Genomic DNA, 24,480 nt, shown 5'->3' with positions numbered 1-24,480 from the left:
GAGTTTGAGAACCATCACCTACAGCAAGGGAAACACATTCCCCTGGGCTTTTTCCTCTCTGACAGAACAGCTCTGCAGCAACTCCAAGACAGCAGCTGCAAGTTCAGTGCATTTACTCCATCAACTCGTGCACCTCAGCTCCCAACTGAGAGGGCCAGGGCCCCACAGCCCCTCTTACCCAGGGTTTCACAGCTTGTGTTGCGGGAGCACTGCCCGCTGTCGCGGTCCAGAGAGGAGAGCTGCTCGTCAGACTTGCTCAGTTTGCCGATGCTGCTGCACGGAGAGAGGCGAGGAGACTCCCCTCCATAGGAGTGGCTTCCACCTGACAACCTCCTCTGGGCATAGCAGTCAACATCAAAATCCTTCAGGACAAAAAAAAAACAAATTAAAAAAACCCAAAAAAAATCACCTTCACTCTTGGCAGCTCGCTAGTGAGGAAGATGCAGCTCGAGGAGCAAAGATCTCTCTAAGCTGATGGAGAACACAGAAACCCTCTGATCTGGTGAACAGTCCATGCCAGGGGGCTCTGTGGATTCTCGATTTCAAGCAGGGGTTGCTGTGGCCCACACTGGACTTTAGAGATGCTGAGAAGATGACCAAGCTCTTCACAGCTACGTGTGTCTGATGACTTGTCATGACACTGAGACAAGGGAATTTCTCATTACATACCTGTGGCTTTAGCAAATACTTGGTTACCTCAGGTGCATGCAAAGGGAAAATAAAGTACAGTGAGATACAACTTTCTGTGCCTATGGCTATGGTCTCATTTCAGAAATTACCTCAAGCTTATTAACCTGTAAGTGAAACCCTCAACTATTCCCACTCCATCAGAACAACCTGTGTGTGACTGCAGTTTTAACTGAAGAGTGGCCACAGCTTTATCTGAGTCAGCCAAAGGCTGCAGAGGCTCCCTAAGCCAGAGCTGAGGCTTTGGGGATGAGGACAAGATTTGATTTTTGTGTAATTTGATATGATTCAGGTCCTCACTGCTGAGCTAGTAAGTTCCTGAATGGGTAAAGCAAATCCAGCCATTTACAACCTCATAAACCCCAGACAAACAGAAGAAATGGAATGTGATTAACACACACACACACACACACACACACACCACTTTCCCATTTTTATACCAGAAAAAATTCCCCAAAGCACCAGCAGCAGTCAGAGCAGTAGCTCCCACTACGGCTTGAGTTAAAAGATGTTTTAAATTGTGACTTCTGATCTCACTCAGCCACATGCTCCCTTGGCCTGTGAGTAAAGCCTGCTGAGATCTCAGGGAGCTCAGCCAGCTGCTGTCCCCTGATCTATTGGACGCTCCCACCCTCACACTCTGCTACCGCTCAGGGCAGCAAAGTTTGCAGCAATTTGTTAATTAAACACAACAAAGCTGTAAAAAAAACCCCCAAAATTAAGCTGTTCACATTATTTATGGCACTGCAGCTCTTGCCACTGCCGCTCCCAGTGCAGGCTGCCTGCTTGGGACGGGCAGGGACGTGCAGGGATCCGTGTGGCTGCAGGTCACAGCATCAAACTGAGCTTTTCCTCCAGCTCTCAGCATGTTTCCCTTGGCTTCCACCAAGGGGCTATGCCATTACCTGTCTGTTGATCCCAACAGGTAAACTGGACCCGCTGGTGGCTCGGCTCATGGGGGCCACAACAGCCACTCTGGTTGGGGAAGGCGCCGACTGACGTTTTTTAGGGGGCAACGCTGGTGGAGGGCTGCAAGACACAACAGGAATTGATGCTTCCATCACTCTTCCAGAAAAAAAAAAAAAAAGGATTTTCAGATGCTTCACAAGTTGTTTTCCAGAAAGCTTTCGTCAGCCAGGAGCTATTCAGCAAAATGTAGCCAGTAAAAATAGCGATTTAAGAATACTCTCACAGGTAAGGTCCTGTTAAGTGATTTATTTTTTGAGGTTGGTTATTTCTCAAACGAAAACAAATGCTGTTCTAAAAAGTATTTTTAATGGAGCTAATTAGCATGGTAATTATTCCTTCGTAAAAGCAGCGAAAATCCAAATTAATTGTTTTGGTTGGCCCAAATATTGTTTCCATTCACAGAAGTCCCTCCGTCTCCTCAAACCTTCCCGGTCTGAAAAATGCTCAAAGTTTCACGAATTTACAGGACAGGCAAATTCTCTTTTCTGGCCTTTGCTTTCTTGGTGAACTGCTCTCACCACCTGCACCGTGAGGGCCCCATGTTTTGCCATGAATCTGTATCAGACCCACACATTTGCAGTAACTTGTGAGAGTTTAACCCTTTGACTTTTAGCTTTTGCTTCTAATGACACGTAATCCTGGTAGTCATCAAGCCTGAGAAGTTCCCAAGAGCGCACATAGCCTGTTCTTGGAATGTACCAGGAAATTTTTATGTAACCTTTTAGAATTCATAAAATACACAGAAATGAGATTCTTTTTGTCAGCCACAACGACAGCCACAGCCCTTGATGCCGCATTTTCAAATTAACACAACACATATTTTTCACACCAGACATTAACACCAGAGAAGAGAAGAAAAACAACACACACACACATACAAAAACCTGCAAATTGGGGGTTTTCTCTTCCATCTCAAAATAGAACACAGAAACTTTCATGTGGTTACTCACAGAACAGGGTAAGAACAACCAGGCTCAAGGGTTTTTTTCACACACTCTTGGCTTTCACTCTTAAGCTGACAGGCAAAGCCCAAAAACCTGGCTGTGCAGGACAGATTGGTAACTGCCCCCGAGGTTAAAGGAGCATTTCCCACTGCACACAGCAGCCCAAGACACTTGTACAGTGTGGAATTCACACAGTTTTATGTAAGGTTATTACAGATTTACGTGACGCCTCTCATGCGTGGATGTCAGGGCATGGCACTACCCTCACATCAAAAGAAGGAAAAGACACAAAAAATAATAAGAGAGACAGAACACAAAGCAGAGTCCAGGAGCGGAGAAGAATTACTCTGGAGGACTGGAAATTCAAAAGCAACACTAACCCTCCTCTCTGGTGCACATTTTGCAAGATTGTTTAAAAACCAACAGGCTGATGAGAGGCACTGGTGTTCTTCAGTCAGCTGGCTGGTCAGTATTACCTGTTCTCTGCCACACGAATGCTGGGCAGAGGGGGTTTAGGAGGTGCAACTTCTTCATCCATGGAGTCAGTCAGCAGCTCGTTGGATTGGGTCATATTAGTTGTTTTGTTGAGGATCTCCATTTCCCGGTCGGTAAGGGGAAGTTCTGATGGGCTGCAACATGCAAAACACAGATTGTAGATCACAAACCACAGCTGGAACGCAGCCTGCTGACAGATTCAAACCTATTTTAAATCATGTGCCATCAGACAGACACCTAGAGCAGAAGGCAGAATTTGCATCTGCAGGTGGAATTCCATGTCTATGCAGAGCTCGGTGTGCACAAAGGGACGTTTCACTGCCAGATTTCAGTGCCTTTCCTATCATAGCATATTCTCTTTTAGTGAGCCTACTGAAATGGATGGGGGGGCTACATAAAGAACACTACACCACCCTCTGTGAAGTGATTTAACTCAACTGCCAGCAGTCAGAAATTACGCCTTCTGTTATCAGTCCTGCCCACAGAAGAAGTCAGTGACCCACCTGTCGGATTTACACGCTGGTAAACTGGGTTTAACTGGGCTTGTGGGAGAGGGATGCTCCTGCTTTTCAATCGTGAGTTTGACCAGCTCCTGATGGATGGAGAGAAGAAAAAGAGAATAATCACTACTTGCTGAATGCACTTAAACATCCCAGAACACAAAGGGATGCTACTGCAGTAAACTCTTGGTTATGGTTTGATGATGGCGAGGACACAGAGAGAGCTGAGCTGGGTTTGTCTGGTACAGAGCCGCTCAAATGATGCAGAACAGCTGCTAAGGAACAGCCAGAGGAACTTCTGGCAGTATTTGAGTGAAGTTCATTACCCCTGACTGCATGGGGATTCTGCACAAACCCACGTGTGTCTTTTTGCTGTGCTTCCTCTTTCCTCTATCTCACAAATGTGTTCCAATCCACACAACACCCTAGATAATGGTAAATCTGCTTTACATACACAGATGTAAGTACAAAACAGTCTTACCCAGCGGAATGCTTCATCTAGCCAAAACCAACATTAAATAATTGCTTTACATTTTATAAATAAGAATGTATTTGTTTCAAAAAGCAAGTTTTCCCTAAAATGCCCAACTAAAAACTAAACAGTGAACACTTTTATTAAAAGGCCTGCTTCCCCTGAAGCCACCTTTTAACACATTAGCAAGAGAAGACTTAATCATTCAAGGAGCTGCTGTAGTGTATCTGTTATAGGCAGATAAGGCTCTGGATAAAGAGATAAGGGCATGATAATCCTGAACTCTGTCTGCCAGCAGTCAAAGCAACAATCATTCACAGCAGAAAGATGGAGAGAACATTTTATGGATGTCTGAGGCTGACAAATAGATCTGCTCACACGTACAGACACATGCCCCTCTTACAGGCAGGCTGGAAAACTGGCAGTGCTTCCTGCCACTATTGGTTCCCCACCATATTACACAAAGGAAACTAAAAGGGATCAATTTTAATTTTTTTTTTTTTTTTAAAGCAGTCTGAAATACATCATTCCAGTATCATCTTTGTGTCCTTGTCTGTGGAGTTTGGAAACAACTGGCATTGCTCTGTCAGTGCAGTAGCTGCAATGAATGCCATTGCCACCATTCCTCTGAGGAAGGAAAATACTCCAGTTCTGCAGTTTTACATAAGGCTCTCCTGAAAGCTGAAATTCCATGGGTTAACACACACACAACAAGAAGAATAAGGTGCAAACACCATCCAAGTGTCCACCACAGCTGACTTTGGTCTCCGTGCTCTGCTTGCACTCTTGGTGTGAGCTGGTGCTCCAACAGAACGCACACGGCGTTACCCAAAACCAGGACACTCGGCTTTCCAGAAGCTGTCCTGGAACATCCCACACAGAGGGAGGGAAGGGGGAGCACTAACAGATGTCCCCAGGGACTAAAATGATGAAGATGTCCCTGCTGGGACAGAGAGCCCTGGTGAGGAACAGTGTGTTCTGAGAAGTGTCCTGATGAGTAACATCACCTGACTCTTTTGGCTGCATTTGATATCATAGGGCTGAGTGATGACACAAGGGATTGCCACCTTTCTGCCCTCTGGACAAAATTCCACCGCTGAAAAGGTTTTTGGAGATCCTCATGCACTTTAACAGACTCAGGGCTGGACCCTGTGGGCCTCTGGGGTAGCGGCCAGCGAGGACTGCAAATGCGCAGGAGCACAATAAAGGAAATAAAATGTATGGGCATTCAAACCAAAAGGCAGAATACTCAAACATCTCCCTGAAAGGCTATGGAAGGGCAAGTGTAATGTCTTTTTTTCCTGACCTCTCTTCACCACCTTGCACCAAGGCCAGGCCAACACTGCAGGCTGTTCTGCAGCAGCGCTGAGGAGCCCCGGACACTGAGGGCTGAAGTCATCAGTTTTCCTATTTTGCCAATCCTGCTGGACACAGCTTTCTATCACATGGGAATGTATGTTAAAACCGGAGAAAATCAATCAAATTTGGCTCAAAAGTACCTGCAGAATTATTCAAACCATTGCAACTGGGGGAAAAAACCCAAAGCACCTTCCAGCAGAGGCACCAAGGCAATGCATGATTGCAATTACCTGAGAGGATCAGTTTTCCTTCCAGCTTTGACAAATATCACCAGACCCTGAATGTTTCTCCTCTCTGCTACCCTCAAATGAGAACTCGCATTTGGAAATCAAGCCAAAAATCTTTAGCATACACACAGAGGTAATCTGCACACAACCGAGCCAGATGCACATTATGCTATTTCTTATCAGCAAGGCAAGAGATTCCTGCAGCAGTAATTAGAGATAATTAAAGCCTCTCTACAAACTATGCTACTTCAGCAAGCTGAAAATTCCACAATGAGATGGATTTTTGAGAAGTTATGTAATCAAACCAAGGATTTTTTCTTCCTGCCTAGCAAAGCCCTAAAACCTGAGATCAAAATATCAAGTAACGGAGGTGAACAAGTCTCCTTTATGCTTAATTCTGAAAATAAAGAAGTAAGCACTGAAATGTGGAAGTGGACCTTGTGTGATCTGCCAGAAAAACAAAATAGGCTCTGCTGTGGAGAGAAGTGTCCATCTTCTCAGTTCTGCTTCCAGATCTGAAACATGGCTTGGCCTTTCTAAAATAAACCTCGTTCCTTGCTGCGCAGGAGGTGAAACACGCCGCTTCCAAATGCTGACCTCTCGATGGGCAAATACTCTCCCATCTCCCCAGACAGCCACACATCTGCTCTAAGGCTGACCAGACATGAGCCAGCTCCAATTGAAGGCCAAAATAACTTTCAGTCTAAAAACAAAGCAGAGACTGATATAGCCACGCTGCTGAGCGGGGCCGAGCTCAGGCTCAGCACTGCATGGACAGATTCATGCTGCTCCCAGTCTGGGCTGCCTCATGAGCAGACATCCAAGACCTTCCCCAATCCCAAACCTTCCCCAATCCACAGAGGACACAGCTCTGGCTGAAAGGCAACAGGTACCAAGGGTTTAAATACTGCCTGCAGTCAAAGAACAATGTGTGTCCAAATCTCCTGCAATGAGACCACACAACTCTGTTCCACGTCTGGGGATAACACATCTCTCCCTGGGATGGTGCAGATTCAGCCAGTGATAACTCACCATTTGCTGGGGAATTACAGTTCAGATGCCACAGCACTGATTTTCACATCCTGCAAATTGCTGCTGAATTCCAGTGCTAATGGCAGCTGAGGTTTTAGGCTAAACTCTTTTCCTTTCTCCTGCTGTGCAAATTTAAGACCAGCTTTACTTTTAAAATGTGGAGCTTAAAGTTAAAGAGCATATTGTGCAAAATAATCCTAGAAAATCCATCTTCTCTAGGTGATAGAAATGATTTGTTTCAAAGGTATTTATTTGAAAGGCTCATAAAGTAATAGCAGATTTTAGTAACTGTGTTTGAGTAACAGTAAAGAGATATCCAGAAGATGCAGACATCAAACCAAGAGGCCTGAAAATGTGACAGCCAAAGCTTGGGAGATCCACTTCATTTTTGCATTTGGCTCCATTTAATAAAACTGAATAGTACAGTGAAAGATGCCTGTTCTTGATCCACAATTCCAGGTAAAATACCTGCTGCACTTCTTAAAATTCTATCCCAACTTTCCTTGTGTAGCTGATTTAAACATTCCCCTTTAGATTCAGCCCTTCTCTAGAAAGAGATTTAACCTCCTCTAGTTTCCAAAATAAGATTCCCAGGAGATATGACAGTCTGTCCACTGGTGCCCTAAGCCCACATCAACCAAACTTTTACCAACAGTGCTGGGACAGGTGAGGAGGGATCAGCCCAGAGACAAGCCTGGGACACAGGAATAATGGGTTCAAGAACCTGACCAGGAGACAGAAGGAAAGCCAACAGCTTTTCCAGGGTGGAACAGGGAGGGAATGCTACAGGCAGGTCAGACAATGGATACAAAGGTTTCTGTTAAACGTTTCCATTAGCAATGTAAAACATCTCCAGAAAACTGAATTTAACTCACCACCTGTTCCACGCCCTAATCCAGCTGCTTAGAGTGGTGATGTATCACTGGCAAATCCCCTGAAATTTTGCTTAAAAGATGGACCTGGAGTCTTTCACCCTCTGTGGGGACTGACAGGGAGCATTTTCATTTTATTTTGCTGAGACAGAAAATGTGCAAACCACATCTTATAATCTGCATGGGAGACTGGGAATGACTTGCTGAAAATTTAATACCAAGCTGAATAAAGATCCCTTGCTTCTTCCAATTCGTCCAGATGCCAGGATGAGTGTGCCAGAAGTTCACATTCAGAGCCAAACTGCGCTAGTCTCTAACCAACACTCCAAAAGGGAACATTTAACTTATGGAACAGTTGATTTAAGGGGTGGCTTACTGAAGGCATAGGACCTTCATGTTTCACCTGCACTTAAAAACCTAGTTTACACAGATCTCTTCTAAAATACATTATTATACACTCTTTATAACAAAATTTACAACATTTGTCTCAGGTACCTTGACTCCATCCAGAACAGCTTTTATGACATCCTTCACTGTTGTCACCATCTCCTTGTCCTCTGAATTCACCCCCTCCAGCATCACCTGATCTGACCAGCGGATGAGGTTGGCCAGGCTCTGGTACACCCGGCTGTAGCAGGATGAGATGGCAGAACTGCAAAGCAGGAGAGGGAGCAGGTGAGAAAAAAAGAACAAAAAGAAATTTTGGAGACGTTATCAAACGTTACTGAGAGCGAGTTTCACACTGTGCATTTCGCTGCTTTGCTCTCTGACACTCGGAATTTGTGCTGAGTGGGTGACAAAGCTCAGGCTTCTCCTCCAGTGCAGCTGCTCTCCCCTTCTCTAGCAGCAAATGATGACAGTCTGAAGGTACAAACCATCAACAGCTCATTCCCAGGTATCAGAAGGAATTATCTGGGATGCAGGTTAACACAGCAATGCTAAAAATAACATTCTTTCCATCTTAATTTACAGCTCCATCCTATGCCTTAACTTTAAATGTAAGTATTTAAGCCCTACATTTAAGTTTAAGCTATGTTATTGCAGTATTATCCTTCTTCCTTATTAGCTCTCCCCAAAACCACCTTGGATCACTGAGAGCTGACTCTACTCATTCCTTTACAAATCACTGCCTCGCTGTTTATAACGCCTGAAAACATGTAATTAAAATGACTTCTGTAGAGAAATTGAACTGAATGAATTTCAGGTTTGAAAGAGGAAGGGTGTTACTTTGTTTTGTTTTTAATGAGAAACAGAATTGAAGCTATTGTTCTGAAGGGGAAAAAAAAAAAAAAAGTTTTGGAAGGATGACAACTTTAAATAAAAGTTAACTGTAACAACAGTGCTCCCAGGCATTTTCCTGGCCATTCTGAAAACACTGACTTCATTACTAAACAAGGTGTGTTAACAGTACTGCTGATGGCAACGCTTCAGCAATTCTTTGTCATGTTAAATCAATTTCAAACTGCATCAAAACCATAAACAGATAAGAGAAGGTGTAATCTTGCAATCATTACTGATACAAGTTGTTCCAAATCTTCCCATTTCTCTCTGGTATCCATTTTACATTGGCTTAACTCCAGTAACCTCGTTATCTGTGAGAAAAGAATCAAGCCCATGAGCTGCAATGAGCTGATTTAGGTGAATGAGGTTTGCAGGACTGGGGAAAGAACTACTGTCAAGTTACAACCAGGGGATACAAACAATGGCAAGGACTTGATTGTTTGGTCGTTGATTGGGGTTTTTTCTTAACGTTTGCTGCTTGCCATTTGATCTAATTTCAAATGAAATTAGCTTGGAAGGAGATATTTCTGAAATGGGGCCCTTCCCCATCTCTTTCTAAAGCTTTGATTTCTTTGCCATTAATCCTCAGTCTGCTTCCTTCTAAGGAGGCAGTAATTGAAAGCCCATTTTGTGCAAGATTTAATTACTTTTTTCCTTGATGCGAATGCTTCCCCTAAAGTAAAAAGAAGTCCAACAATAATTGTAGGGCTTTCTTTGTCACTGACACAAGTCTTGCTCACTTTTCTTGAGGGGGATTTGCCATCAGAATCATCCCTTTGTGTCCTGCCACTGAAGTACACAGGTAGGGAGAGAAGGACACAGCTTGTTGAGAAAGCCAGATCCCCTTCTGGGTTTTTTGGGAGGCTAAGCAAGGCATGGACATGGGACCTGTGCTTTAATGCACACTGTCTCCAGAAAGAGAGACTTATCACTGTGTAGAGGACATTCCCATTCTAACAGATTTGCTCACTATGGTTGGACAGATCCAACCTCAACTGGATCTTACCTGTCCCAGCCACAGGTGTGATACTCACACATCTCCTTCTTTTTGCCAGAAGCAGCCCTGGCCTCAGCACTGGGGCCAAACACAGCTGAACATCTCTGTCTGCAAAGTACTTGGCACCCCAGTGCTACCTCAACTACATTATAAACCCTCCCTGTGCCAGCACTGAAATAAGCATCTTGAAAGAAAAAAATTTGGAGATATTTAATGGGAAAACAAACAGGGACAGCACAAAACCTGGCAGGAATTCAGGAACCAAACACCTGCATTTCTCTGCTTAGTTCTGTGCTTTTCTCCGTGTTAACTTTGCTCTTCCAGTATTATTCAACAATGTTTGCTTGTTTTCTGTAAGTCAATTGCTCCAGCATCCATGGGATGAACACCAACAATATCTCTATGGCTTGGCAACACCACAAATTCTTATAATCCATGCTGAGCTTGGCTTTGGCAAATTTCTACTTCTTTCCTGGCTTCAAACCCACTGCCTAACCGGTAAAAACATAATATACATAATCTGTTAAAACATAAAACAATAATCTGTTGAGTGCAGCAGGAATGAACTTGGATGGGTTAATCTGCTGAAGTACGTCTATTTCCTTCTGTATCTGATCCAGTAAAATCCAAAAAAGCAGTTAAGAGTGCAGGCTCAGACTTTTGTAGTATCAGGGTGGATAAACTGAGCACAAAAAAAGGATTACTCTGAAGATAAACTCCTTTTTCAGGTGAAGCTATTGGATTTGCTAGCTTTTAGGATACCACCATGGACTGCAGAAACAGAAATAGCATCTGACGAGAATCTCCCTCTAGAAAATGACAAATTTCCAAGTTTATGCAAAGAACCATCCCCTCCTCCACTCCGCCAGCAGCCTGATTTGCTTTATCTTTCTATGGCATGAGCTTCTTCACAGCAGGGAATCTGCTTTTAAATGATGTCTGAAAACCACCACGTAATTAATAAAAACAGCAGTCATGCTACATCAGCATCTCCTGCACTGGGATTCTTCAGATTAAGAAGGAGCCTGTTGGTCTGTCTTGGTCCCAAAATCCAAGAAGGACACTCACCTTTGCTGGATGCGTGGGTCAGTCTGCACCAAGGGCAGGATGGCTTCCAGCACTTTACTTGCTGAGCCTGGCAGCATCTCTAATACTTTGTTATCAATTGCCATTTTGTCCACAATAGTCTTAAAGTAGCGCAATGCACTGACAACCTCCTTCTCCTTTTCCTCTAGCCAGGATACATTCTAAAGAGGAGGGAAGAAAAGGGGAGAGACGTAAAAATGTCAGTATTTTTAAGGGCAGGGATCTTTTAACAAACTCAAAATATGGTGACACTGAGGTGTAATCCAGGAGGAGTGGAAAAAAAACCCTTTTAGCACAAACACTTTTAAATTGAATTAGTACTTTTTCAGAGGAATAGTCAGTGCAAGATTACACCCACACTTTAACCTTCAGAAATACCTGCATTCCAAACTGAAGGCTGGTCTCGATCAGTTTTAGGCTAAGATTAGCACCACTGATGAAATCAAGGACACTGCTTTGAAACCCACACCCTAAACTGGGACAGTGAAAGAAAAAATATTTCACAGAATGGTTTGGGTTGGAAGGGACCTTAAAGCCCATCTCCACCCCCTGCCAGGACAGGGACACCTTCCACTATCCCAGGTTGTCCAAGCCCCATCCAACCTGGCCTTGGACACTTCCAGGGATGGGGCAGCTAAAGCTGCTCTGGTCAACCTGTGCCAGGGCCTCTCCACCCTCATAGGGAAGAATTTTCTCCTAATATCTAACCTAAACCTGCCCTCTCTCAATTTAAAGGCAGTACCCCCCTTGTCCAATTACTACATGTTCTTGTAAAATACATGAAAACATTCAAACAAACTCCACTCTGATGAGCCTCCATCCTCAAATCACTTTGCAATGCTGCTGGAACAAGAGAACTCAATTTCCATGAGGACCAACTGTAAAAGCTAAGTTCTGGCACTGGTGAATGAATGTTGCAGAAGGGAACAATTCATTGGAATAAAGCTGAGTTGTGGTCACCGATTTTCGTGCCACCACCAGCACCAGAGGACGAAATTCAGAAGTGATACATGATACCTCAATGGCATTCTGGACAGGGATATTTTTTAAAAGTTTACAAGAGTATGCCTGGAGGACTTTTAATGCCACAAGTAATTTCTAAGTGAGATTTAAATTAACTACTGAACATTGCTAGAAAGGAGCAGAGAGCTTAGCAGAGTCAGAGTTCATCCATTATCTCCTCAGTAAATTCAGCTTCAAGAATTAATGACCTCTGGGCATTGTGGGCTCCCCATATTCTTGTCAGCTGTTAAACTGCTGCTTTTCTGCCAAATCAGGCCAGCGGCCCAAAAGGTTTTAGGAATAACAATTTATAGGCAGCACTGGTTAGTAATTTGGGGCCAGTTGCATAAAAGGATTAGAATCCTAAGTTCCATCTAGGTCCAACTGCAGAAGTCTAAGTCCCAATCCAAGAACTACAAACCACCCTGTCATTTTCCGTCTCATCTGGGCAGTGCCCGAAATCTGCTGCTGCTTCGCCTTTGGGCAACGCTTCTTGCCAGCAACCTCAAGTTCTGATCTACAGCCCACAGTGCCCTGAACTCCCTTGATGAGGAGCATCCTGGCAACACAAAAAAAAAGCCATTTCCCATTTTGCAGGGATGTGCCCTCACCACTGCACAGTTTATTCCAGGATATAGAATCATATAAACATTTAGGTTGGAAACGACCTCTAGGATCATTGAGTCCAACCATTAATCTATGGAGAGCCTCTCCCAAGAAGGCTTTGCACTTCATATGAAATGATCACACATTTTAGGGATCAAAGAGTCTTTAAATTCCCTGGGTAAGTACGACCATGGTCCAGCAGTCAAAGCTCTCAAACAGAAGTGAAAAAATGTGGACGGCAGTTCCTGCTCCGATGGCTGTTTATGGGTTTCATTCAACAACTGTTTCCTGTAGAAAGGCTTGTGACTTAACAGCTTAAACACTCTCCTGGTGCACAGGAGGGACAGGCCTGACAGAGTTCAGGGCTGAGAATGACAACTGGAAACACAAATCCTTCCGCTGAGAGCACACCGAGCGATGCGAATCCAGCCACCGGACACTGTCTGGGACACAGCCCTTCTTTTTTTTCCCTTTGTTTTTTTTTTCCCCTGCTAGTTCTTTGGGTGACATTCCCCAGGAGCACTTTTTAATGAATCCTCTCCCAAGGTCCAAAAGTATCACATGTAGGTGTGTGTAGGTTGGAATGGTTTGGGTTGGAAGGGACCTGAAATCTCATCTCATTCCACCCCCTGCCACAGCTTCCACTAGACCAGACTGCTCCAAGCCCTGTCCAACCTGCCCTGGAACAGTTCCCAGGATGGGGAAGCCACCCATTTCTCTTTTGGGCATTAAATGAGAAAAAGTTACAACTCAGGCAAAACAGCATCTCCTCTCCACTCCCTGCCTGACACATATAGATATTTTTGGAGGATTTCCGAAATTTTCCCTTAATAATCGAATTGTAAATGCATCATGTATGAGACACAGATGACCCAGAAGGGGTCACAGTGAGCTGTACAGAATACACCCAATTACAAAAGCTGGAATCATCCCTTTTTTTCCTTACATTTTGGCAGTGTAAAACCTATCATAAGTCTGTATATAGCACTGAAGGACACTTCTGTTCCTGTAACAGGATAAGAATCACAGACAGGGCTCAGGGGACAAAAGGAGGCTCTGAAAAGAACTCCCCCAGTGTTGCCCCCATCCAGATATAAAGAACAGGAGATGATGATGTTTCCATGAGCTGAGCATGTCCTTCAGCTTACACATCGTGATTTTACATTAATTCTTAGTATTATTTAGAGCTATTTCTGCTCTACAGTGATTATCTACTTCAAGAGCACAAAAATAGCATCTTAAGTACTTCAGAGGGAGAAAAGGATGATATTTGGTTTATCAAGTGAGCCTTCTGACAGAAGATCTCCCGTTTGTCAACTGATGTCTATATTCCAGTGAGAAAACCTGGAGGCAATCCAGACACATCCCCTTCCCCACTCCCTCCACACAAAGCTAATGAGCTGACTAAATCCAGCTAATTGATTAGTTGGACAGTAGCTATTAAAAAAGGTAAGGAATGAGCCAGAAATCAACAATATTTTGCAGAATAAAAATGAATGCACCTTAAATAATCATGTACAGTAATAAAAAATATTGTGTTTCGTTTTCCAATTAAAAAAATCCTACTCTGTACATAAAAATTGGTTTTAATGTCCAGCATGACTTATTAGTAAATCCTCTTGCACTGTTTTTAGGGGAAAAAATAGAAAAGCAAAAACTTCATCTATTATTAACATGCATTTGCTATAGACCACATTTTGAAAAGGGCTCTTCATTTCCTAATGTATTTAATGTGGTCACATATCAATTTAAAGGAAGGCCTCTAAATTATCTCAAGATACCATCCTGAAACATCATTGGAATTAAAAGCCTTCAAGGAGTATTCTCGCTGTTGTTTTGTTCGGGGTTTTTTAAATTTTGTTTTTAAATAGCACTCAGCAATGCAAGGTGTTTGGCTCCCTAGAAAGCATTTCCACAGCCTCCTGGGGAAAAATCCTACAGCCTGGGGAAAAAACCCTCATCGTCCTCCACCTGATGGTGCAGAACAGGGTGAGGAAGCGCTGCTGAGACTTCTCTGGGTGTTAAAGTCACACAGCCTAAGAAAACTTTATCTTGCTGGCTGCTCTCAGTAACTCCACAACAACTCTCAGCAGAGATAATCTGAAAAATTCTGCATGTCTGGCGCTGCACACTGGATGAGACTTTTAACAGCTGAGAATGATGTTTAATTATCCTCAACAACTTCAACTGCTCTTCACTTCTGGCTTCGATTTGTACTTGAAAACTGACTGCAACGGTGTTGTCACAGAGATAGTCTCCAGCTACATAATCAGGTCACAACAGGAGAGGAGATAACACACATCAGTTTGTGACCTCATTTCTTAGAGGACCTGGAGTACATTTGGTCTGAGGAACATTGTGCTGGATCAGCAGCTGCTTGAACCCTCCTGTGTGACTCTCGCTGCTGGTGTCACCAGAGACTGAGCACATCTTTGGACCAGCTTCAAGGATGTGCTCGCCTAGGTCTGGGCTTTTTAAAACGATCACACCCCAAAAGCAAGCAGCTTTTTGGAAGCTGTAAGCATAACCCACAGGGTGTGCATGTGGGGAGGATGTGTCAGGCCATACACCACGTTCCATGATGAGATGTTTAAATGCTTGTGGAAGGAGGTCTCGTCGTGCTCTCCAAAGGGAAGCACATGTCTTGATTTAATACTACACAGTGCTGTTTATAGGTAACCATAAAGTGACCCTGAGGACCCCTGAGCTGCAGAATGATGCAGAGGACAAATTCACACACCACATTATGACAATCTGAGCACCAGGAAGCAAGAAACTCTCAGGAAAACAGAACACAGCCTTCACTTACTTTGTTCACTGATTTCTCCGGTGTTTTCACTGTCAGGTCAGCTTGCTTTCCTTTCTTGGAGGGTGTTCTCTTTATTTTTGGTGAATGAAACTTGCCCTTCAGCTTCATGGTGAATGAGGTGAGATGGGAACGCTCAGAATCTAGAAAGACACAGAAAAGCATTACTGGATTAGGGCAAATACGTTGAAACCAGGTTCGTGTAACAGCATTATCTGGAAGACACTTGCACCACGTAAATTTATTGAGCGGAACACGATAAAGAAAATTAATAAACTGCAGCTCAGTATTATGTTTCAAACCACAATACCACCATAATTTCCTGCCTTCCTCGACCACAATATCACCATCATTTCCTGCTTTCCCTTGGAGGCAGGAATGCTGCAAAGCAGAGGCAGGGACAGCGGGACTGCTACTGCTCTGTGCCTTGGAGGGAAGAGGAGAAACACCTCTCTTCAAAGCACTTATCTGCAGCAGGTCCTTTACAGTACTCCACAAAGGAGGTAATCATCGTGCCCCTTTGGCAGATGAGCAACTGAGTCAGGGGGATGAAGTGACTCGCTCACAGACCCCTGGCAGAGCAGAGCCCTTGGCCGTGGGTTGCCTTGCCTTGGCAGGGCTCTGCCTGCTTCAGGGATGGAGAACACAACCCCAGGCACTGCCCTACCCAGGGTGCTGACCTCCACCCACTCGGCAGCATCAGTTTTGAACGTGGTCCCATGGATAATCTGAATAAAAACGCCAGCCCTTGTCATCTGCAATGCATTTCACTTCCAGTGTACCAGAAAAAACAGAGAACAGAGGAACCACTTTGATACCAGGGCATCCTTCAAGGAGCTGAACTGCAGAAGTGCTCAGCCCTTTTAAAAATTGTGTTTTCATTGTTTTTTGAATACCTAAAAGAAGACTCAAAGGTTTGCAATCATGCCATATGCAGACTTACTGCTGAAATACATTTTTAGCTGTTTAACCATGAAGCTAAATAAAACTAAGCTGCCTTGTAGAGAGCAATTTGGAAAGTATTTTGAGCAAAGAGGACTTTAATAAATGAAGGTCTGAGTTGCTCTCTAGTGACCCAGATAATTCAGCAGAAGTTACCCAACTTGTCTGTAACTACATTATCAAGAAAAGTACACGGTTTTGCTGTATGTCTCATTTTTCTTTTAGATTATTTGAGCACTAACTGTACCAGCTGCAATGAGTCCAAGAGGACAGCCCCATGCATGCAGCACTGCAGCACCTCGTTAGCATGCAGCCTGCAAACAGCAAAGGCTGCTGAGTCAAATCTAGTACCCAGCAGCTAAATACCACAGAGCAGTGCTGTTCCTCGTACTCAGAAACCACCTAACCACAGCTCAAGGAAAGGAACCTGTCTCCCTTTAAACCTGGTTTCCTGGCAGCATGTTCTGATCCTCTGTGAGCACACTCACCAATACTCTGGTTAGGTCTGTCCTCCAGACCAAGATTTTTCAGGCATCCTACGAATCGACCACTGATCCTAACCTGGTCTGGCTGCAGAGCTGCTCTTCATTTACAGAGCTAAATGCTTTCCCAGGTTTTCTTTGTATCCTAAAGTCCTGTTCAGCGCACTGAGGAGGGCGGCACTAATTAAAAACCTTGGCCACTGCAGATAAATCCGGGCATATCAGCTGGCCTCTGAAGAATCACTTACAGCAGCTGGCACCCCAACTTAGCAACAATTTACGTCAGTGCTTTACATCCACCAGAGGATCTCCAAACCTTTAAAACCTCTCTGTCTCCACAGGGTGCTGAAGGTCACCACTGAAGAGAGTTCCTGGCTGCTGCGATAACACTCTTGAACTCCTCCCCAGAAAATCATTTGTATTTATTCCATACACCATATGAGAATTTCCATATTTGCACGCATATGCACGCTTGCCATGAGAAGTCATGGCTCTGAATTAATTTTTCGAGAACTGGCAAACAATTACAATAATTAATCTACAAGGAAGTAATGGTGACAGCAACAAATTGTGTCTGGCTCCTCCACAGGCTGCAGTGAAATCCAAACTGCCGGTCTCTAAGAAAACGCTCAATACCTACAAAATCCTTGGTTACCTATGGTGATAATTTTACATTGTAGGGACAAGATATCTGAAAGGGAGAAAGATTTCAATAGATTACAATTTCCTTTTCTCCTTGCCACCAGACATCTCTACCCACCTTCATGGGGCAAGCACATGAATGGCTGAGCCAACGTGTCTGCACGGTCAGGAACCTCCAAAAGGAGACGTCATCAGAGAAATTCCTTTTCTGCTGACAGCAGATCCTCTTCACCACCACCAGCAGCCAACCGCTGCCCCTTTGCTCTTTTCACTTTGGTCACACCAAACACCAAATCATTTGTGTGCCACACACCGAGGGGAGACAGACACACAGAGCAAGGACAGAAGCAAGTGGCTGGAGCAGAATAGGAACTGCTGAAAATAGTACTGGTGAAGTAAACCAGCTGACATTTGCAAAAATAATAAACGTTACTGTTTGAACAGCCCTGCTAAGTCCTGCTTTGAAGATCACAAATTAATGCAGCTTTTTACTGCCATGGCTTTCTGTCTACACCGAGCACTTTCCAGCTCTCATCTGCTCACAAGTTTCTGATGCATTTGCAGTTAAACAAATGAGTCACAAACCAATATTCTCTCACACTCAATTACACTTAGCACTTAAAATAGCGCTTTTCTTGTTCCAAGCACATTACAAACACATTGCTCTCATCCTTAAGCAGCCAGGCCTTAACCTTACTCTGCAGATGGGAAGCAGGCACAGAGGTGAAGCAACTTGCCTAAACAGAGCAGAGGGTGAGTCAGTGACTCTGGTACAGCATCTCCATCGCCCTGCAGGCCCTCAGCCCTCTCCCCCTGTTCATGGGTCAAGCTGTGGAGCTCCTGTGATTACCTTCAGTGAATGCCAACAGAATTATTCGGCACACTGGGCTTTACAGTTTGCAAGCTGATACATCATTCAAGCATTACAAACAGAATTTGCTTTGTAATGAATCTGGATGAAGCGGTATAAAAGAGAAGTGACACTTGAGCAGGAAGGGATTCTAGCTCACAGGTGTAAGGGACCTAAGCTTTTACAGTTGAAGCCTGAAACTCTCCTCTGAAGAGCACAGCTGAGCAAGACTTCCTAGACTGGTTACTGGTCTGCTGTGAAAAAGTAACTTTTTTATACTATATCCCCATTTAAATATCTTACACGTCCTGTGTGTCTGTCCAGCTAAAAAGTTCTAACAGCACAGCATGCCTTTACAGATTAAATAATTTGATAACATACACAGAGGTAAAAAACAGCCATGGCAGTGCTCAAGCCACTTCTGTCCCTCTGCTCCTTGCTGCCTATCTACAGTAACCAAAGCCTTTAATGCAGCATTGAGGTTGTTCTGAGCTTGGGAGTTTGCCCACTGGAAATTATTCTATCATATTACCCTCGCCTCTTGTTGATGAATAGCCAGCAGTGTTTAGCTGGAGTCTCAGCACTGGCTTTCTCCTCTCTGGTGTGCAGGAGAAGGGTACCCCACACTTAACTTCTATGCAGTGTCCAAATATTTGTGAGATGAATGGGAAAAGTCAGGGTAATAAACTCAATGAAATTATTTCAACTCGAAGCTGGGGGAAAAAAAAATTGTATCGAAGTGTTTCTGTCTCAAAGGAACCACCGACTTTCCATGCCCTCATATTTCATCTGTCTGGATGCTCTCTGCTGCTGCGCACCACTGGAAAAAAACAGCCCTTCAAAATGACTTTATTACGGATCTGAGTTTCTTGATTTCTGACTGGAAGCTTCACTACATCACTCGTTTCACAGCTAATTCCATCCCCTGGCAGCGAGGCTCCAGCTCGGCCGCGCTTGAACGTGCTCCAGCTGTTGAGTCACGGCCCCGCTCAGCTCCCAGGCTCGTCTCCCCCGGCACGTGTCTGGGGTCTGACCACACACACAACACCACACAGCTCGCCTGACACGCCTGCTCCAACCAGCCCTGCTGTCAGGTGTGGCCAGAGGGGTCTGCAGCATCCCTCAGAGCAGGCAGAGCACGGCTAAGGAGACCACGGCCACCCAGGAGCCCCCTGATTCCCCACCAGCTCCCCAAGCTCCAGCAATTGGTGCTGCTGCTGCCCGTTTGCCAGCTGCAAGCTAGCTCTGGTGAGGAAAGCACTGCAGGTTTAAAACAACAGTGGATTAAAAGGGAAGGCAGATAAATCAGCTTATGTGCTTGTGGGCGAAGAAACTGAGGCTGCTCAGGAGAAAGCTGGCAAATCAAAGCCCAACATCCACCTCTACTGTAGTCAAATGGTCACTCTCCACTTGGGCTCAAATGAAGGCCAGAATAAGTCAAAACACACCCAAGCCGGTGAATTCCACCAAGCTAAGCCAGTGGCAAATTATTTGCTTTAAAGTCAAAGTGAAAGTTCAGTCTTTTACAGAGCTCAGGCACAGCAGAGTTTCCATCGGTTGGGTCCCACTGACCAACCTCGTGCAACGAGCACATGGGAGCCCTCAGAAATGGGAAATAATGCCCTGCCTGGTCCTCTTTTTGTCACTACTGCTCCATGGCAGGGACACTCCAGCAGCTGGGACAGGCTGCTCAACTTGTCTAGTGCTTGGATCATATAAAACTAACTGAAAACAGACTTATTTTTAATTAAAACCCCACAAACTTTAGAATACAGTACCTTTTCTTTCCTTCACCTGAAAAACTAAATCCTCCACCTTCTCTCACTCTCTCTGTGTGTTCAGACAACAAAACCCTGCAGCTTTAGAGGAGACACAACCTTAAAAAAGGGTTGTAGTTCATTTTCCAGCTTGTCCTGACTCTTGTGGCTTGTTAGAAAGAACGAAGTGGAGTCTAAAAATCGTATTCCGCAAATGGTTCCTTTTTCAAAGGCCGTTTAGGTCTCTCTGTTGGATGCACATATTTAAAAGCTATCAGATTAAAAATAACAACAGACATCTCTCCCCATGTCATAACGAAGCTATTGTGCGCATTTTTAATCAACTGCTCCCGCCACTTTTGCCACGAGTCCTTTGAAGGCAGCAGTGACTTATGTAATGAGTTACACAACGATGCCCATTAAAATGGCATTTGTTCCCTTGGGCTCAGCTCCATCATTTGAGAAGACAAAAGGCAAGTTGCAAGGCTTCAGCTAAACCCTAGCTGACAGGGACTTTATGGGTTCTGAAGCAAAAGGCAAAAATAACGAGCTAGAGTTCAAAACGACCTTTCTGCTGAGGATGTCTGTGCTGCGGTGCAGCACCCAGTGAGAGGCTCTGGGCTGGGGCTACTCCAGATGCAATTCAGCTCTGAGAAACACAGGAAAACAGGTGATTCAGGATGGGCAGAGAGGCATATAAGAGCTTATCATGATAATCAAAGAACATTCTGCAAAGCAAACGTTTCCCCAGATTTTATATGAATATGACTACAATACCCAACATCTTCCTTCCACCCTTAGGGCAAGGGCTGTATCTGTTACACACCTGTAAGCACAAAAATCTGGGGGACTGTGCCCTGGCTAAAGCTTTTGGGCTCTCTTGTAATTTAAATTTTAAAATCAGTGACTGACAGAAAATCAAGCCTTTGAGCTTTGTAGGAAAAAGCCGAATTCCTCTGCAGAAGAGCTGGCACAGGAGGCACAGTGTGATGCTCACCAGTGAGCTCAGCTGTGGGCAACAGAAAACTACTGCAGGGGCACTTGTAAAAGCAAACTTTAATAATTCTGTCATATGACAAAATGTTCAAGCCTGCCAAAGTGCAGCTACGAAAGCGGAGAGAAAGCACGAGGTTTCAAGGAGGGTTGAAGAAACAGATGAGGAGGACCCCAGATAAATTCTCCACCCATTCACACCTGCAGTGTGTCGCTAGCTCTCCCAGTACACTGCAAACAGCCTTCAGCTACTTTTCACACCCTCTTTCTCCACAAGTCCTGAGGAGGTTTAGAAGCCTAAAAACGCTGATATGCAGCACTTGTGCAATGCTGCATGTTCTCAAAATGATGAACTGGGATCCTGAGTACAGAAAAGACAGAATGCGACAGAACAGAATTAAAATATCCCTTTTAAATGTATCAGCGTATCACTACTGCATCATGGGTGCTCAAAAGCCTCAGACCCACTACTCCCAGCTCTGTGAGTTTACTTTTCTCACCTCTGCCATTATCCCCAGAGACTGAAGCAAAGAAAATTATTGCAGAAACAAAAAAAAAAAACCTGGTAGGTGACCTGGAAAGGAAAAAAAAAAAGGGAGGGTCCAGTGTCAATCAGGAAGTTTGCCCACCCTAACCTTTGTACCTTGGTGGAGTTGTTTGTAAGCTGCTCCAAGTCCCTCTCCAGGGAATCCAATTGCTAGGAGAACCGCCAGGTTTTAGAGGAAAACGATGGAGGAAGGGCAGCTGAGAATCAAACAATCCTTCTCGAGTGCTAAAGAAACTTTTCCTCTAACATCACGTCACCTTGGAAGCAGCCAGCTTTTAGGAGCAGAAAGACCGACTGCCCTTTTTCTTTTCTGGCAACATTACAGTGAATGAGCATAAACCAGTGAGCATTAATGATGTGCAATGACAGCACACAAACTTCTCTGGAAAAGGGAGGCTCAGTTCCTTCTCAGCTGGCCAGGCAATGCTCACTGACTCACAGGCTTCATTATTTTTATGCCGCCCTCTGGGGCCTCCAGAGGAAGCAAAACATTTTTATTTGTCACAGAGCACATTTTTATTTTTATTTTTTTCTTTCTAAGCAGCCATGAATGAGGCACCTCCAGCTGCAGCAACCTCATGTGGAAAGAGCTTGCAGTGTTTGCGAGGGAACTGGAAGGCAGGGAGGGTAACTTGTCAATTCAGCCACGTCTCCCTACTGCAGTGAAAAGGACTGGGTTAGTCAACATTAATTTTATGGTGCATTAACACAACAGTTCTTCTTCCTTCCAGTATCATATCTGGAAACAAATCCCCAGGTTGCAAGGAACAGAAGATACACACGATCAAGTAGCAAGTTCAGAGCAGCTGACCAGATTCCCTTCTACTCCTCTTTTTGCCTGGTATTTCAGAACAGAGAAATCTCCTTGTGTGCAGATAAACCAGGAATCCTTTACCTGCTGAAAACTGTGGCAGTATCGCTCAACCAATCCACAGGAGAAAAGGAAAAGGCAAAAAGCTAAAATAAATCAAACAAGGAAGAATTTAAGGAAGTAGAACTGCTACCCAAGTTCAGTTTCCTGCAGCACACCAAAGCTGGTTTTGAGATTTCTTTGTGAGCAAGATACCGTAATTTATTGATAAGCAGCAGACAGGACTTTTGCTGTGGTTTTATCAAGAGCTGCTCCAGCAGACTGGTGCCATATCAACCCCCAAGCAGAAACACCAGCAAACCTTTGTGCAGCATCTGGAGAGTCTCTGGTAATTTCCCATCTAAGAACTGATTTTGCACAGCCCTGCAAGCCCCAGAGAACTGATGGGATTACAACACTGGTAACATGACTCGTAACACCCCCAGTGCCAACAGCACTAGAACAACAAGAGACTCAAGTAGCCTCCAACACCAACATGAACAAAGTGGTCCTTGCTCACCCTGTTCTACCCATGAAGGCCACCAAGGATGTTAACTAAACATTTTGTTTTAAATTGAAAAAAGAATCCAGCTACCGGGCATAGCATCCGCATTACTTCAGCAAACAGCTCCTAACACAGAAATCGCAACGGTCGAGAGGGAACCTGCTGAATATTTCCCTGCTCACCAAACATGACTTAATATGGGGTCCGTGGGCATCCCCACTTGTCTAGCAGCTTTTGGAGGATACGGTCATGACAGTGATTCAGACATCTAAAAATAAAGCCCTGCAGGCACAAGTGTGCGTGCGCAGCACCTGAGTCACTCGGGGCTGCGGGGAGCCCGGGAGCCAAGGCTCATCTGTTTCATTGACACCACTGCCGTGGCCAAGCAAAAAGCCTCGTCACCCAGCTCTGCTTCAACTCCTTCTCCCCTCCTCTCGTTTTCTCAAGCACGTTTAAGTTTTCTTCCCGAAAAAACCTTTGCTGGGCTAGGGTTTCAGTTGTACGGCCGTCAGCTTGGAAACTCAGAGCTGAAAGATTATAAGCCAATGTTGCTGAGGCTGTTTATCCATCTCCAAGGTGACAGGATGTCGTCACAGGCACTCGGCAGGACACCAAGCAGAAAGGCATTATTTCAGATGCTTTAGGGAAAAGCCTAATTGCTCACAACCCGGCTATAGGTTCAACAGCCGGCAAACAAGGCTGTAAATGGAGCCTTGGCTTCTTGTCTGCCCCACAGCACCGGCTCTGAATGGGAAAAACTCAGCCCTCTTTCATCCTTGGAGAGTAACCTCCGCTCTCATTCATCAGGCAATGGAAAAAAAAAAAAAAAAGAGAAGCTGGCTCAGATCTGCCTGACACAATTTCCAGTTGCTTTGGACATTACTAATTATAGTCATCTTTATTTTTGACCTCTGATTACAGACTCTTTGCACATTCAGTCTGAATGGCAAAGATAACCCCTCTTTTCTAGTAGGCTTGGGAGGAACCTTATACCCTGCCCAAAAGCCACCGCCCACACTCATCTGAGCTGAGCACAAGAAATAAGATGAAAACATGGAAAGCATTTGCTTAAACATGCTCGGTTTTACTTCCTTCTTTAGCAAGTGCCACGGATCAAGGGCAGCAGTCCAGGTGAGAGTGTGATGTAAGCTCTTTTCCATGCATGTTCCGAGATGAGCTAACTGCTCCGCACGGGAGCCTCGTTTGTCACTGTTCTGACTAGCACTGTATCCTCGGGGCTCAGATGCTGAAAAGGAGATATTCAGTTCAGTAAGATTAAACATGTCTGCACAACTCCAGTGCACCATGCTGGGGGCTCACATCTCTGCACGAGAGAGAAAAATGAATTTTAGGAACCGGGCCAGCGCTATCTCCTAGAGGCACCGCAACACCAGTGTAAACTTCCCTAATACTGCTTACTCAATAAAACAAGGCATCACAGGAGGGCTATGCAAATCCCTCAGCTTTGAAGTACTGCTCTCCTGTTGCCCCAAAGGACCAGCTCTCTATCTCCACACACCCAGACAAGTGTGTGTGTGTGTGTGTGAAGCGATACAGCGGCACCGCAGGTGTGAAAT

At 44.6% G+C, this 24,480-nt stretch overlaps 1 protein-coding gene across 1 annotated transcript in view; it reads right to left on the bottom strand.

Annotated features, from left to right (window-relative positions):
• Positions 1-24,480, bottom strand: part of RAPGEF1 (Rap guanine nucleotide exchange factor 1) — an 84,234-nt gene that overhangs the window by 37,141 nt on the left and 22,613 nt on the right. Inside the window, exons 2-8 of the mRNA XM_040083002.2 lie at positions 15,339-15,478; positions 10,904-11,082; positions 8,053-8,209; positions 3,599-3,687; positions 3,077-3,229; positions 1,593-1,716; positions 179-362 (exon numbers count right to left, since the gene is read on the bottom strand). Of these exons, the coding sequence (XP_039938936.1) occupies positions 179-362; positions 1,593-1,716; positions 3,077-3,229; positions 3,599-3,687; positions 8,053-8,209; positions 10,904-11,082; positions 15,339-15,478 (1,026 nt within the window). The remainder of the gene's footprint in view (positions 1-178; positions 363-1,592; positions 1,717-3,076; positions 3,230-3,598; positions 3,688-8,052; positions 8,210-10,903; positions 11,083-15,338; positions 15,479-24,480) is intronic.

This window comes from Hirundo rustica, chromosome 20 (assembly GCF_015227805.2).
Source record: "Hirundo rustica isolate bHirRus1 chromosome 20, bHirRus1.pri.v3, whole genome shotgun sequence".
Lineage (NCBI taxonomy): Eukaryota > Metazoa > Chordata > Aves > Passeriformes > Hirundinidae > Hirundo > Hirundo rustica.
Note: the sequence above shows the minus strand (reverse complement) of the source record. Positions and strands in the feature narration are given on the sequence as shown.